Source organism: Silurus aristotelis (genome assembly GCF_946808225.1).
Source record: "Silurus aristotelis genome assembly, chromosome: 26".
Taxonomy (NCBI): Eukaryota; Metazoa; Chordata; class Actinopteri; order Siluriformes; family Siluridae; genus Silurus; species Silurus aristotelis.
In genome coordinates, this window is record NC_139599.1 from 15,464,689 (window position 1) to 15,479,285 (window position 14,597).

The 14,597-nt window shown below is 40.9% G+C and overlaps 1 protein-coding gene across 10 annotated transcripts in view; it reads right to left on the minus strand.

The window, feature by feature from the left end:
• Positions 1–37: 37 nt before the first annotated feature.
• The window catches only part of acaca (acetyl-CoA carboxylase alpha), a 38,720-nt gene continuing 24,160 nt past the window's right edge, over positions 38–14,597 (minus strand). For all 10 annotated transcript variants that reach the window (XM_083530734.1, XM_083530741.1, XM_083530742.1 and 7 more), the window contains 17 exons: positions 13,977–14,132; positions 13,660–13,806; positions 13,282–13,551; positions 13,072–13,169; positions 12,617–12,737; positions 12,193–12,303; positions 9,184–9,327; positions 8,897–9,017; positions 5,946–6,042; positions 5,424–5,520; positions 5,189–5,324; positions 4,768–4,945; positions 4,569–4,681; positions 3,691–3,845; positions 2,956–3,126; positions 2,049–2,185; positions 38–1,647 (listed from right to left, as the gene is read on the minus strand). In XM_083530734.1, the coding sequence (XP_083386860.1) occupies positions 1,521–1,647; positions 2,049–2,185; positions 2,956–3,126; positions 3,691–3,845; positions 4,569–4,681; positions 4,768–4,945; positions 5,189–5,324; positions 5,424–5,520; positions 5,946–6,042; positions 8,897–9,017; positions 9,184–9,327; positions 12,193–12,303; positions 12,617–12,737; positions 13,072–13,169; positions 13,282–13,551; positions 13,660–13,806; positions 13,977–14,132 (2,379 nt within the window). In that variant the 3' untranslated portion in view covers positions 38–1,520. The remainder of the gene's footprint in view (positions 1,648–2,048; positions 2,186–2,955; positions 3,127–3,690; positions 3,846–4,568; positions 4,682–4,767; positions 4,946–5,188; positions 5,325–5,423; positions 5,521–5,945; positions 6,043–8,896; positions 9,018–9,183; positions 9,328–12,192; positions 12,304–12,616; positions 12,738–13,071; positions 13,170–13,281; positions 13,552–13,659; positions 13,807–13,976; positions 14,133–14,597) is intronic.

Here is a 14,597-nt window from a genome sequence, read left to right on the forward strand (position 1 = left end):
CACACACTCGGTCCGTAATAACCACATGACTCTGAAGTGGACAAAGTTGATTTTATTGAGTTGAATTCCAGCAGGATGGCGTCGGCCGCCTCGAACACGCGCCGCTCACGTCTCATCGGTGGTCGCACACACGCTTTTTAATCCAGGTCTTAAAAAAAAAAACAATCACTATGGAGCAGCAGGAACGACCCTATAACTCCACCCGGTATCCCTCCATCGATCTTTTTTTTTTTAATTCAGAGTTTTTCTTTGTTTTTGTATCAGTGGAACCATTTCTAGCAAAAATAACAAAAAAAAACACTTTGGTCCTAAAAGCACATCACCAATGTTAACACAAATACTTTTTTTTCTCTCTCTCTCTCTCTCTCTCTCTCTCTCTCTCTCTCTCTGCAGTACAGTTTTAGTTAATAAATTAGTTGCGTAACACGTTAAAAAATAGACAACATCTTGTGCGTGTAACACAAAGTTTTTGACAACCACGTAAGTAGGACAGGGGACAGGGTTAGTGTGCACTTGGAGGTGAGAGGGTTATGATTGTACTGGCTTTAAACAGTTCAGTGTGTTTGTCTATGTAGTGTTTAAACTTAGTTTTATTTTTCTCCTTTTTTGGGGGGTGGTGGAGGAGGAGATGCCGCCCGTGATCCGTTCGGATCTCTGACAGAAAGGTTGCTACGGAAACCAAAAACTTAATTTCTGGTATATCTGTGTTTATTAGTGCACGATTGTCTCAGTACTTGCAGTAATAAGTCAGATTTTGAAGAAACGTCAAGCTAACTGAGAAGTTCTTAGATCAGATTTTGTTTAGTTCGAGATCTTGTGTTTTCGGATCACAAGGAAGGACTCTGACAACATTCCAATGTACGGATATACGCGATAGTGCAAAAGTATTGGGACACCCGACGACTTCACCCATTTGTGGTTCCCAAATACTGTTCCAAATTTGAAGGAACACAACTGTCTTTGGATGAACAGCATGAACTGCTGTCCTCACTTAAACTAAAACCTGCTCCAGCATCATGAAGATCTGATTTACATGGGTTGGAGTAGATCATCTCCTATTGTGCTCCAAACCTGATTTTACCAACACCGCTGTGACTGAATGAACCATCGCAAATCTTAAACATTATTTGGAATGGGATGTGCAAAAAGCAGCACGTACCAATCTTACGGTCAGGTGTCCACACACTTTTGTTGCCCCCCACTCACTCACCCCCACCTTTCCACCTGGTGCTTTTGATTCAACATCTTAAAAACAACGAAAAAGACATTTCTAACGTGATTATGACACTTTGCTGTTCGACTACAATCAGTACTGCGTCTCTGTAATTACATTGGTCTCTGCTTTTATCTAGTTTTTTTTTCATGTACACGTTAGATCAAGTGCAATTCTACGACCAACTTGGAGTCGTTCTCCAAACGTACCACCGAGAGACGATACATTTACAGTTCAGAATCATAGCCGGCGTGCAGGTGCGGGTGCGTCGGCTCCTCTAGCGCAAGTGTGTGTAGCGGTGTGTTGCTCAGGACGAGTTCGGGGCGTCCATGGTGGAGAGGATGCGCACCACCTCGGCCCTCTGCGTGGGGGAAATGTGCTGCGTCATGTGCACGATGGAGTCCATTGCTACCTCAGGGTTCGCCTGGACCAGACTGAAGGATGGAGAAAGAAGGGATTAAAGTGTATTTCTCGTTTGTTGTGTATATTAGTGAACTCTGAAGAGGAAAATGAAAGACACAGTTTATTGGGTAGACAGGAAGACAACCTGTTTACATTCTGCAGTGAAGTGATGAAGGAGAAGAAGAAATATTTATCAATTATAAAGACATAAACGGATAGTGGTGCAGGTAGAAAGATGGACAGACGTCAGGGTTAAGTGAGGGTTAAAAGGACAAAAAAAAAAAAAAAGATGAACAGATTGGTGCACAAAGAGTCAAACAAAGGTCTGCGGTTGTACAGATGGACAAACGAATGGATGGATGGATAAAAGCGATGTAATGAGGGGAAAGGATGAGTTTAAAAGTCCATGTGTATGTTAACAGCGATTGGTTACCTGCGGATCTGTTTGAGAATGTGGTCCCTGCGGATGTACTTGATGTTCTCGTCGATGATGGACCGCGCTCCTTCTTCCTCAGTGAGCTGCCTCTCCAACCAGTCCACCACGTCCTCATTGCTGTCCCATAAATACGCCTGGCAAACACACAAACAATGATTATGAAATGCACAGGAAATTCTTTGAAGCTCTGTCAGACTGAAAGTGCTTTTGAGGAATGTGTGTATTTGATGATCGTAATCCAGAAATGTAGAATAAATGAACGCTCTCGGTAGAGATAAATCCAGGCTGATTTGGAACGAAGCCGGACTCTGGAAGATTTGCTAATAAAAAGTGGATGAGGAGGGAAATAAAAAAAAAAAAAAAAAAAAAAAAAGGGAACATTTAAGGGCCTTTATTAATCATGTTTAATCCGTTTGCTTTTAATTAAGAAACAGCATGTTGCGCTCCTATCTGCGTGTGCCAGGGACGAGATTAATGGTGGATTAAGATAGCCTGCTCTGATTGGGGCTCGTACATTAGCCGCTTCATCCGCCCTCCCCTTTCACGAAAACCCGCGAGGTGCCGGCGGCGCCTGGCATCGTGCCAGCGCCCTGGTGTGGAGAAGCTCGACTCGAACATGGCACCTTTAAAACACTGACTGCGGACCAGGTGCAGATTCATTGACTGATTATTTGCATTTAAAGCCTGAAAACCTACAAATATAGACTAAAGTCTAGCGTAGACGACGTCGGTGCATTCAAATAAATTATATATAAATAATTTTAATATTCTGAATAATTATTTTGATGTAATAAAAAAAAATTTAATAAAAATGATATATATATTTATAATGAATAAATAAGAAATATAGAAATTAGATATTTGCATAACGTAAAAAACTAAAAAGTCTATATGACGTAATCACCTTCACAGCGCCCTCTGCCTCAACGAACCAGCGCCGCAGCATGGCCTGCACCTGGCCGTCGGTCAGCTCGCTGTTCGCCTGCTGGATCTTCCTCTTCACCGTGTCCTCCAGCAGAAGCCGCCGTAGACGCCAGTAAAAGAACTGCCTCGATGTGCGCCACTCCAGCACGTCCTGCACGTCCGAACCAAACGACATTTAGACACGTTTAATCGTTTCTGCTCTATTAAAAACATTCAACTCAGAATTAAGACCGTCATACGTTGTGTGTGGACAAAAGTTTTCGGACACTCCTCCCAGCCATATGTGCTAAAATATCTACAGGAAGAGTGAAGGTTCTCATTCCAACATTGATTGCCCATTTGCCTTTATAAGATAAAATTTTTGATTTGAAACAGAAGCTATAACTTCTGTGACAAGAAGCTCACTGTGGTTGAATGTTACCAGAGGACCTGTAAATGACAGACAGACAGAAAGGGTGGAACGGATGGCGGTTGGCACGGCTCACACGTGAACCGCGGAATAATCCAGATTTTTTTTAAACGATCGCAGAATTGAAAAAAGACACTTTTTTCATGCCTTCAACGCTCGAGTCATAACTACACACAAAGCAGTCATGTGTTCAAGCAAACGGGCCGCAGCGGATAGCAGAAGGACTTCGAAAGCCGTTCAGATCGTATGTAGTAAATAGAAAGCAAATGATATTTGTCTTGGGAGGAAAGTAAATAAAGGGCTCACAGTGATGACTGCTTTCTCCTGCATGCGTCCCGGTGTGTCGTGCAAGTCGGCAAACTGCACTGCGACTTGATGGTAGATGGGCAGCAGGAACTCTTCTCGCTCCTTCAGTTTGCCCTCCAGCTCCTTACGGTCCGATACGTTTAACTCCGGCGTGCCTGAGGACACATACCAGGATCAGCAAAAAAAAAAAAAAAAAACAGAATGCAGAGGCATAGAACTTTATGCCTTTACATTTAATACGGTTCCTATAAAAACGGGACAAGTATTCAGACCGTTGACTGAAGGGGTTGTAAAGGAAATTTTCGAATAAATCTCCGAAAACTTTCCATGGGAACTTTATCTGGGGAATTTGGGAAATGTTCCAAGGTGGAAACTTAATAGGAATTTCAAGGAAATGCATGTGATTGAATGCAATTTCAGTTGAATTTCTACCTGCACATTCATCAATCTGGTTGTTTAAAACAAAAATATCCTGCAAGATTTGTAGATGTTATAGGATAACCTGCAATTTGGTCAATTTCCAGTTTATTTCCTTTCATTCCTGTTAAGTCCCATGGAAAGTTTCCAGTTTTTTAAATTCCTGTAATTTTAAACTGATCTCCAGTGTAATGGTTTTCTTCAGGAAGCCCAAAGAAACTACAGAATCTGAATATTTTCCTGCTCTAATTTCAAATTACTCATCACATCATTGTGGGTCTGATTAGCAAAGCAAGCTAACCGTACTAGATTTGCGCTCTAACCAGCGGCACTTCAAAGCTGTATTTTACTTCATGGTGACTATAGAATGTGAAGGTTGTGAGCATGGAACTGAAGAAAATAATGTATGTGGACCAAATTGGTGGATTAAATCACAAAAATACATGTATTTCTGGACTCACCAAGTCTCTCAGCCAGACCCATGTAGATGGGATCGACACGTCGCATCGTCTTGACCAGATCCTTTTTCCTGAACTTGATCTCCACCGTCCCCTCGGGCTCCAGCACGCCACCGCTGCATGTTCGTTATGAAGCTCTGATTAATGTCTCGACGCACTGATAGAACAGAATATAACCGTAAATCATATATAACGCACTTACCGGCTGTCCTTGTCTGCGTACATCTCCATGTGGCGTGGATTGATGGTGGGGTCGATCACTACCCAGGATCCTCCACGGAGCTCGGCTTGAGGTGGAATGTAGACCAGCACCGGTTGTCTGTACTCCCTCAGGCCGTCCACAATGTACGCACCGAACTTCAGCACCTGGTCGTACATGTCTGCAGGCGAGAGAGGATTCTTCATTCTGATTGGTCGGCTGTTAAATATTTTAGCTAATTTCTATATTATATTTATATAATATATCTTCACTAATTCTTAGTTTTATATGATAGAAAACTGAATGTGGCATTTTTTTAAATAGCTTTTTGCATCTGAACCCTGGATTTTAGGTCATAAATCACCTTCAAGGTGCTACATTACTTTTATTTCACTTGTATAACTTTGGTCGTCAACTTACGGACCTTTCATGCCCCCGGAGAAGCCTCTCCAGTTGGCGAACACCATGAGTGGAAGTCCTTCGCGGTTCAGGTCTTTAATAGCCTGAGCCGTCTTAAACGCTGAGTCGGGGAACCACACCTGACCAGCCTGCTGGATGATCTGAAGAAGACACACATACACACGGTGTGTATAGTAGTCTGTATGTAGCTGTGACGGTGTGTGTATTTGTGTGTGTGTGTGTGTGGGTGTGTGTCTGACTTTGGCTTCCGAGTCTAGATTAGCCGGATCTGCTGGAATGGACAGCTCGACTGTTCTCGTCTCCACGGCTACCACGCCGACTGGGATGCCTCCTAACCTGTGCGTGAACACACGCACATACACACACAACAAAAATACTTACATTAATAATAAATACATGGTCATGATTGTCAATTCTAATTAAAACCTGACTTTATAGTGGTGGAAAACCATCACAGCTGACACTGCAGACTCCGTCCATAAATGCTACACATTTCAGGAAAAAATGTATATAAAACACAGAGTGCTAATGAGAGCTGGATGTGTTTCTGGAGAAATCCTCTAGCCTAGAGCTACTGAGGTCAGGGGACACTTAAGGTCAGAGAGCGAGAACAGCTCCTGCAGAGGGTTTAATCATTAAGAAGGTGTAATGGTCTTGTATTTCTTGTGTAATGGAAACAGCAAATAAATGAAGTCTATCCAGTTTGTGTCCCGTGATAATATAAAGGTATTTGTATGTAAAGTTAATGGACAGGAGCTCACCTGGCTCTGCCCACCACCACACTCTGTGCCCACGGCTGCATGATCTCCATGAACGAGCCGTAGTCAAAGAAACCGCTCACCCAAGCTCCTTTAGGGTCTGGGAGACACGGAGAAGAAAAAATACAAAGTTAGAAGAGTTGGAGAGAAAGGTAGGCGGTACACACACACACACACACACACAGAGAACAAGAGATATGAAGACAGAAAAAAAAGTGAGAGAGAGTGAGTGTTTATATATAAATCAAATATTGTGACATTTACATTTTTTTTTTAAATAGTATAATTTTATAATGCCACATTTTTTCAAATAATATAACAGTCGTAGGATATTTGGGTTGTCGTGGTGACCATGAACGCAGGGGGCACCTCGTCAGTGCTGAGGTCTGTTATGGAGAATTCTGTATCGCCCTGCCGCTTTCTTCAGCTTTCAGTTCACCTTCACCCTCGTATTAAAGATCACAGACGTACGAGTCTGTTGTCAAGTCATCCCAAGAGATTCCCCGATCACCAGAGTCGCAGGTATGACACGAGGGTGGGGATTAAGCCGTGTGTGGGCTCGAGGCCGTGTCCTGTTTTATCTGCTGGAATTACTAAGATGTGGAATCTGTCCTGGCTGGAAAGCTCAGGCCATACCGTCGCACACCTTATCTCTGTGAACCCAGAGCCTGAACATCTTACAGAGAGTCTATAGTAATCTACCGGTGCAGTTCATGAACATCTTAGACACTCAAACATCCAGCATCACTATTATCACTAATATCAAAGCAAACCAATTAAACACAGTGTACAGAGAAACAAAAAATGTGTTCAACTACAATTTACTAAATATTTAAATATGATATACTTTATATATATTAATTTAAATACATATAGCTGAACTGAATAACAACAAGAAAAATCAATGCAGACATTATATAAGTGTAGTATATACAGTGAGGAAAATAAGTATTTGAACACCCTGCTATTTTGCAAGTTCTCCCACTGAGAAATCATGGAGTGGTCTGAAATTCTCATCGTAGGTGCATGTCCACTGTGAGAGACATAATCTAAAAAAAAAAAATCCAGAAATCACAATATATGATTTTTAAACTATTTATTTGTATGATACAGCTGCAAATAAGTATTTGAACACCTGTCTATCAGCTAGAATTCTGACCCTCAAAGACCTGTTAATCTGCCTTTAAAATGTCCACCTCCACTACATTTATTATCCTAAATTAGATGCACCTGTTTGAGGTCGTTAGCTGCATAAAGACACCTGTCCACCCCATACAATCAGTAAGAATCCAACTACTAACATGGCCAAGACCAAAGAGCTGTCCAAAGACACTAGAGACAAAATTGTACACCTCCACAAGGCTGGAAAGGGCTACGGGGAAATTGCCAAGCAGCTTGGTGAAAAAAGGTCCACTGTTGGAGCAATCATTAGAAAATGGAAGTAGCTAAACATGACTGTCAATCTCCCTCGGACTGGGGCTCCATGCAAGATCTCACCTCGTGGGGTCTCAATGATCCTAAGGAAGGTGAGAAATCAGCCCAGAACTACACGGGAGGAGCTGGTCAATGACCTGAAAAGAGCTGGGACCACCGTTTCCAAGGTTACTGTTGGTAATACACTAAGACGTCATGGTTTGAAATCATGCATGGCACGGAAGGTTCCCCTGCTTAAACCAGCACATGTCCAGGCACGTCTTAAGTTTGCCAATGACCATTTGGATGATCCAGAGGAGTCATGGGAGAAAGTCATGTGGTCAGATGAGACCAAAATAGAACTTTTGGGTCATAATTCCACTAAACGTGTTTGGAGGAAGAAGATTGATGAGTACCATCCTAAGAACACCATCCCTACTGTGAAGCATGGGGGTGGTAGCATCATGCTTTGGGGGTGTTTTTCTGCACATGGGACAGGGCGACTGCACTGTATTAAGGAGAGGATGACCGGGGCCATGTATTGCGAGATTTTGGGGAACAACCTCCTTCCCTCAGTTAGAGCATTGAAGATGGGTCGAGGCTGGGTCTTCCAACATGACAATGACCCGAAGCACACAGCCAGGATAACCAGGGAGTGGCTCTGTAAGGAGCATATCAAGGTTCTGGCGTGGCCTAGCCAGTCTCCAGACCTACACCCAATAGAGAATCTTTGGAGGGAGCTCAAACTCCGTGTTTCTCAGCGACAGGCCAGAAACCTGACTGATCTAGAGAAGATCTGTGTGGAGGAGTGGGCCAAAATCCCTCCTGCAGTGTGTGCAAACCTGGTGAAAAACTACAGGAAACGTTTGACCTCTGTAATTGCAAACAAAGGCGACTGTACCAAATATTAACATTGACTTTCTCAGGTGTTCAAATACTTATTTGCAGCTGTATCATACAAATAAATAGTTAAAAAATCATACATTGTGATTTCTGGATTTTTTTTTTTTAGATTATGTCTCTCACAGTGGACATGCACCTACGATGACAATTTCAGACCCCTCCATGATTTCTAAGTGGGAGAACTTGCAAAATAGCAGGGTGTTCAAATACTTATTTTCCTCACTGTATGTGTGTATGTGTGTGTGATGTTTATTGATCAAAAGTGTAAAGGTCGTTAAAAGGTCTTTGAATGCAATATTATAACATTTTGCTTTCACTTGAAACCCCAAACCTGTTCCAGCATGGCAATGCTGTGTGTGTGTGTATGAAATAGATAGAGAGAGAGAAAGAGAGAGAGACAGAGAGACAGACAGACGTAGACAAACAGACAGACAGACAGACAGACAGACAGACAGAAAGAGAGACAGATAGATAGAGATATGTAGACAGACAGAGAGACAGACAGATAGAGATATGTAGACAGAGATATATGTAGACAGACAGACAGAGATATATGTAGACAGACAGACAGACAGAGATATATATAGACAGACAGACAGACAGAGATATATATAGACAGACAGACAGTGTTTGCTCACTCTGATTGGCTCGCCCTGCCAACATCCACCGAGGGTCATACGGTGCTTTGGTGGGTACGAACTCCACCGGTCGATCAACAGGGTCCTTGGCTGCCAGGAGCGGCACGCTGACAGACGTGTTCTGAAAAAAATGTACAAATACAAATACACGTCGATATCAAGAATTTCCTGTAACCAAATGTAGCTAGAAACAGTTTTCTTTGAACACGTGACCAGATTTGTTTTTACAAATCGAGCTGATGCTACAAAATCAAATGTTTTAACACTTGTGCATTTTTTTTATATACCTTAGGCATGTAAGATAACCACTGCAGCAGAGTGTAAACGCCCTCGAAGTCGTCACACACCGTAGTGTGCGTGATGCCGTTGTTGTGCATGATCTGCACGCCTCCCAGCTGGTTATTAGACGTGTAAACCTCACGGCCAAGAACCTGCAGAGACAGAGAGGGAGGGACGGAGAAAGAGAAGGAGAGAGAGAGAGAGAGAGAGAGAGAGAGAGAGAGACGGAGGGAGAGAGAGAGAGAGAGAGAGAGAGAGAGAGAGAGAGAGAGAGAGAGAGAGAGAGAGGCACGCATGTCAAACACTGCACTTCATTTATTTATATAAATTTTTTTGACACCGCTTTAATCCATGAACATCAAAATATTCATGCTTCGTTTTAGCACTTTTTATGAACAAATCATTTTTTTTTATTTTTTATTTTTTTTTATTCCCCAGCACAAGTGTGTAAATGGTGTTTTTTCTGCTCAGTGCAGCTTGTTCTCATCACTGGCAATCACAATTGCACATCTTCCTTCAGTGTGGATCGATACAATCATCTGTTCACGTTGCTGCCCGAAGGCTTCCGATTCACTGACGCTTATTTATTAAAAGTGCCCTGGGGCACAAAGTTCTCTTCTTACTAAAGTGTAGATGTAAACGCTCGCAATTTACTCAGCCAGACCTTACATGAAATTTAGCTACACACACACACACACACACACACACACACAATATATACATTTCACTTTTTTATAATTTTATGTTGCATCCTGATACTACAGTCGTTCAGATTCACTTTTTTTCCTTTTCCATTAATCTCTACCCGATAATAAAGTGAAAACAGATTTCTAGAAATGTCTGTCAATTTTTTTTTTTTTTTTACATCTCAGGAATCATTAAGAGAAATGGGAGGCACCTGAGCGAAAGTTCAGGTGTTGTTGCAAAGGGTCTAAATAATGTCTGAATGTGAGTGTTTTTTTTTTTTTTAACTATTCAAAAACGTAGACATTGCTAGAATTCGGTTTTCACTATGGGGTACTGAGTGTAGATTAAAGAAAAAAGAAAAAAGAAAACCAATCTGAATAATAGTATCAGGCTGCAATATAACAACACTGAAAAAAAGTGAAGGGGGTCTAAATATTTACTGAATGCACTGTGTGTGTAGATATATATCTACATCTATATCTATCTATCTATCTATCTATCTATCTATCTATCTATCTATCTATCTATCTATCTATATATATATATATATATATATATATATAGAGAGAGAGAGAGAGAGAGAGCGAGAGAGAGAGAGAGAAAGACAGAAAAGCTGCTCATATTTAAAGGCACGACTTCTACTAGGGTGTATCATTTCAAGTGTTTTATTTCCTAGGTATAATAACATTATCTGAACGGAGGGCAGTGTAAGATCGTATAGAGTCGATGAAAGGGTTACATCACACAAGCAGAGTCTCCATCTCAGAGTTCTATCTGCGATCACGCTGCTAGTAACCACGTCGTGTTAAATCATGCCCTCATCTGAATGACATGTAACTAATGTTTGTTGTGGATTTCAATGTCAAGCGTACGAGAGGTTTAGTGCAAAGTACTACTGCACTTTATTGAATTTCAGAGTGCCGGAGCGGAAAAACAGCCGCAAAGCAATAAGAAGCATTTTAGCCACAAGGAAAAGAATAAACATTTTATCTATCTATCTATCTATCTTCCTATCTATCTATCTTCCTATCTATCTATCTTCCTATCTTCCTATCTTCCTATCTTCCTATCTATCTATCTATCTATCTATCTATCTATCTATCTATCTATCTATCTATCTATCTATCTTTTCCCTCTTACTTTAATGTACGTTTTGCTTGTTTGTAAATATCTGTTTGAACTGTATTTTTTCCTGTTTTATACATTTCTCTTTTATTTAATTCTCGAAATAAATGTGATTTTTGTCATGGCTCGAGATGGAGAGATGATGTAAAATTGGACGGGAGAACAATAAAAAAAAAAAGCGATTAACGTGCGGTGGAAAAACACTGTAACCTCTGATCTGGATTATTAATAACTCCGAACAGAAAAGATTAGAAACTGGAGAGAACGGAATCATTCCCTAAACCACTTTAAGGAACAAAGACTTTTCCAGACCGATTCGTAACCATGCACATGACCGAAATATGCTAATTGCATGAACCGAACGCAATCTTTCGAGTCACAGATGAGAGAATATGATTGAGGAGAGATGAAAGGGAAAAAAAAAAATAAATAAATAAATAAACAACACAACTGAAAAACACCCTTAACTGTCACCATGCTGCAACCCCACGGTCTGAAATTTACTGACGCAATTAAACCGGGAGCAAATTAAACCCCGGCCTTATCTGGCGGGCCGGCGTGGAAATTTATGCATGTGAGCACACGGTTATGACGGCCGCTTGTATACGAGAGAGTAAAAGTTTTTTTTTTCGCCACATCAATTAACGAATGTGCAGCGGGTCGGAAAGCAGAACCAATTAAAAAAAACCTATATTTACAAACACGCTTCAGCGTCAGGGTTAGAGTCAGTCCAGACATAGATCTTGTACAACCAAATTTTATTTCTGAGAACTGATTTGCGGCTTTGGGTTGAGAGTTTGTTACAGGGTTTCTGCAGGTTTCACCAAATCGAATTTAAGACCTTTAAGTTACAAACAAACCAAAAAAAAAAAAACATTCTTTAAAAAAAAAAAAAAAAAAAAAAAAAGGTTTTATGTAACATCATCTGCAATATTGTATTTATTTATATAATTACAATTATTTCATTACATTAGCAAATTTGGGACTTTTTAAATAAAATAATTTTTAAATTGTAGACTTAAAATTTTTTTTTAACTCCACAGAAACCCTGTGTTTATTGTGTCAGTAACTTAAAAATGCAATGCGTTTCTAAGCAAAGTTTTATTCATACTTCAACTTAAACAGAAATCTAAGCCGATATATATATATCCTAGTTCAAGTAAAGAGATAATGTAATGTTATATAATGTAATATGATACACACACCTTGTTGAGGGCTCCAGCTCCCGTCAGGATGATATGAGAGTTCTCCACCTGGATGGTCCTCTGGCCGAGACGCACCAGGTAGGCGCCGATCCCTATGGCCCTGCACGTCACCTGAGCAGCACGATGCCACGCACAAACAATTGCTGAATTAACAACAAATCCCAAATATCCTGAGTACTACATGCAATTAGAAACAACACCAACTACAAAAATCACAGCTATCAAGTATGTATTATTCAAAGTGAATATATGCTATTGATGTGTAATACTAGTAGTTTTTTCAATAAATCAAATAAAATGATTTATGACAAACTGCATAATTAAGCTGCTTTTCTTCAACAAAAAGTTAAATATTTTAATATTAAATCAGTTGTGTCCATTCAGTCATTAACTATAAAAAAAAAACATTATAGGAACACTGTACCAGGTTCATGGTGATGATCTTATCATAAGCAAGTGAAGATTCTCCAGCGATCATCCCTGAGCCTCTCAGGTTCTCTACACCCAAGCCTTCCTCTTTTCCGATGATGTCTGTGATCTTATACCTGCACAAAACACACACACGATACATACTCATATATATATATATAGGGTACAGATAGTTAACTTTTATTTCTTTGGTTCTTCATGGCCCTTTCACAAACACGCCTTGAAATTAAACACAGATTAAATAAAACCAGATGTTCTGTTTCCTGCTGTCTCCAGCTCTACATCTGCTGTTAATCTGTATTCTATGTGACTCTCAGTACACGCCTCGGTCTCCTTAGTGTTATATTCATTCGCCCGTTGGTGATGAGAGAATGCGCACCGATTTGCATACAAGCATCAGACAAGTTAAATACAAAAGCGGGAGGAAGAGAAAAAGAATCTGGCACACACCTCGATTCCCCTTCGTCCTCCACATGCTCGCAGTGCACAGAGTTCAGTGCCGAGACTTTCTTATAGTCCTGAGGTGTGAGGTAGAGGTACTTAAATCCCTGCGAGACAAAAGCAAATCATTTCTGTATAAAGTGTTGTGTATTTTTAGTGCACCGTATGCAGGCTGAACTCATAATGCGCTTCATGTAATACAGCTGGGGCGAATGGTACCTTGTAGGGGTCGACCGGGTCCTGCCAGGCCACGTGGAACATGTGTCTGATCTCCTCGGCCAGGCCGATGCGGGCGCCGCTGTTGGCAGCGATGTAGATGCGCGGGATGCCGCTCTCGCGCGCCATCTCCGACGCCTGCTGGAAGAGGACGTCCTCCTGCGGCCCGAACGAGCCGATCTTGTGAGTGATGTCGTTGCTGATCACGATGATGTCGCGGCCCGCGGGGTACTCGGGTGTCCGCAGTGTCATCCGCCACGCCACCATGCCGATCTACAAGCGCCAGCCGAAGACTTTGCTTTAGTGTGCGTGTACAATTTGACTCAAACGAGACCTGGAAATGTTTGTTTATGGTAGGAAACACAGAACTAAGATCCTGACCTCGTTGCCCCCGGGCAGGCGGTTCAGCTGCACCAGCTGGCCCTGAGAGTCCAGCACCAGCTCAGTGAAGGTAAGGAGCTCAGGGGGCAGGGGGCACTTGGGCAGGTGAGCAAACGCATCCATAGACTGCCACAGCTTTTTCAGTGCCTGTATGAAGAACAGAATGACAGGGGAGAAATAATAAAAAATGAAAAAAAAAAAAAAAGCCATAACAATAAACCACAATTCCGATAATAAGCTTTTAAATTGGACACTTTTTTTAATACAAATTGTTTCCTATTGATTTTTGTTTCTTAGTTATTATTGTTGCTGTGTACCTGTCTGAACATCTCAGGCAGGTCGTAGACGTAAGTGGTGCCGAGGCTCTGGGCCTGGAAGCGTTTGGACTGCAGAAGGTCTTTGGTGACGTACGGTGTGTTGATCAGCATACCATGAAGGGGTCCCTGCTTATCTCCGTACGCCTGGAACATGATCTGGGGGGAAAAAAAAGACATAATGGCAAAAAGTGTTAAAGATGAACAAAAATAAATAAATAAATAAATAAGTAAAAACACCAAAATAAAAACATTTATAGAAAAGTTAAATATTACAATAAGCATTATTTTAATTTTAAGATAAAAAATTATAAAAATCAAAGCACATATATCAAATTATATCAAAAATATATCAAATTAAATAAATCAATTGAATGTATAATTACAAAAAATATTTTGTATAAAAAGAAATAATTGAAGGAAAATATATAATACACATGATGTTAACATGTGTACACGCTACCTCATCTGCTGTAGAAAAAATATTTATAAAATCTGGACTAAAACTCGTAGTTTTTAATTATTGTGCTCAAGTCTGATTGCTTGCTTTATTGTATTATTGTGGCACAGGGTGGAAAGCATGACATTGTGTGGGCGTGTGTGTGGACGTAAGAGACGTGTGAG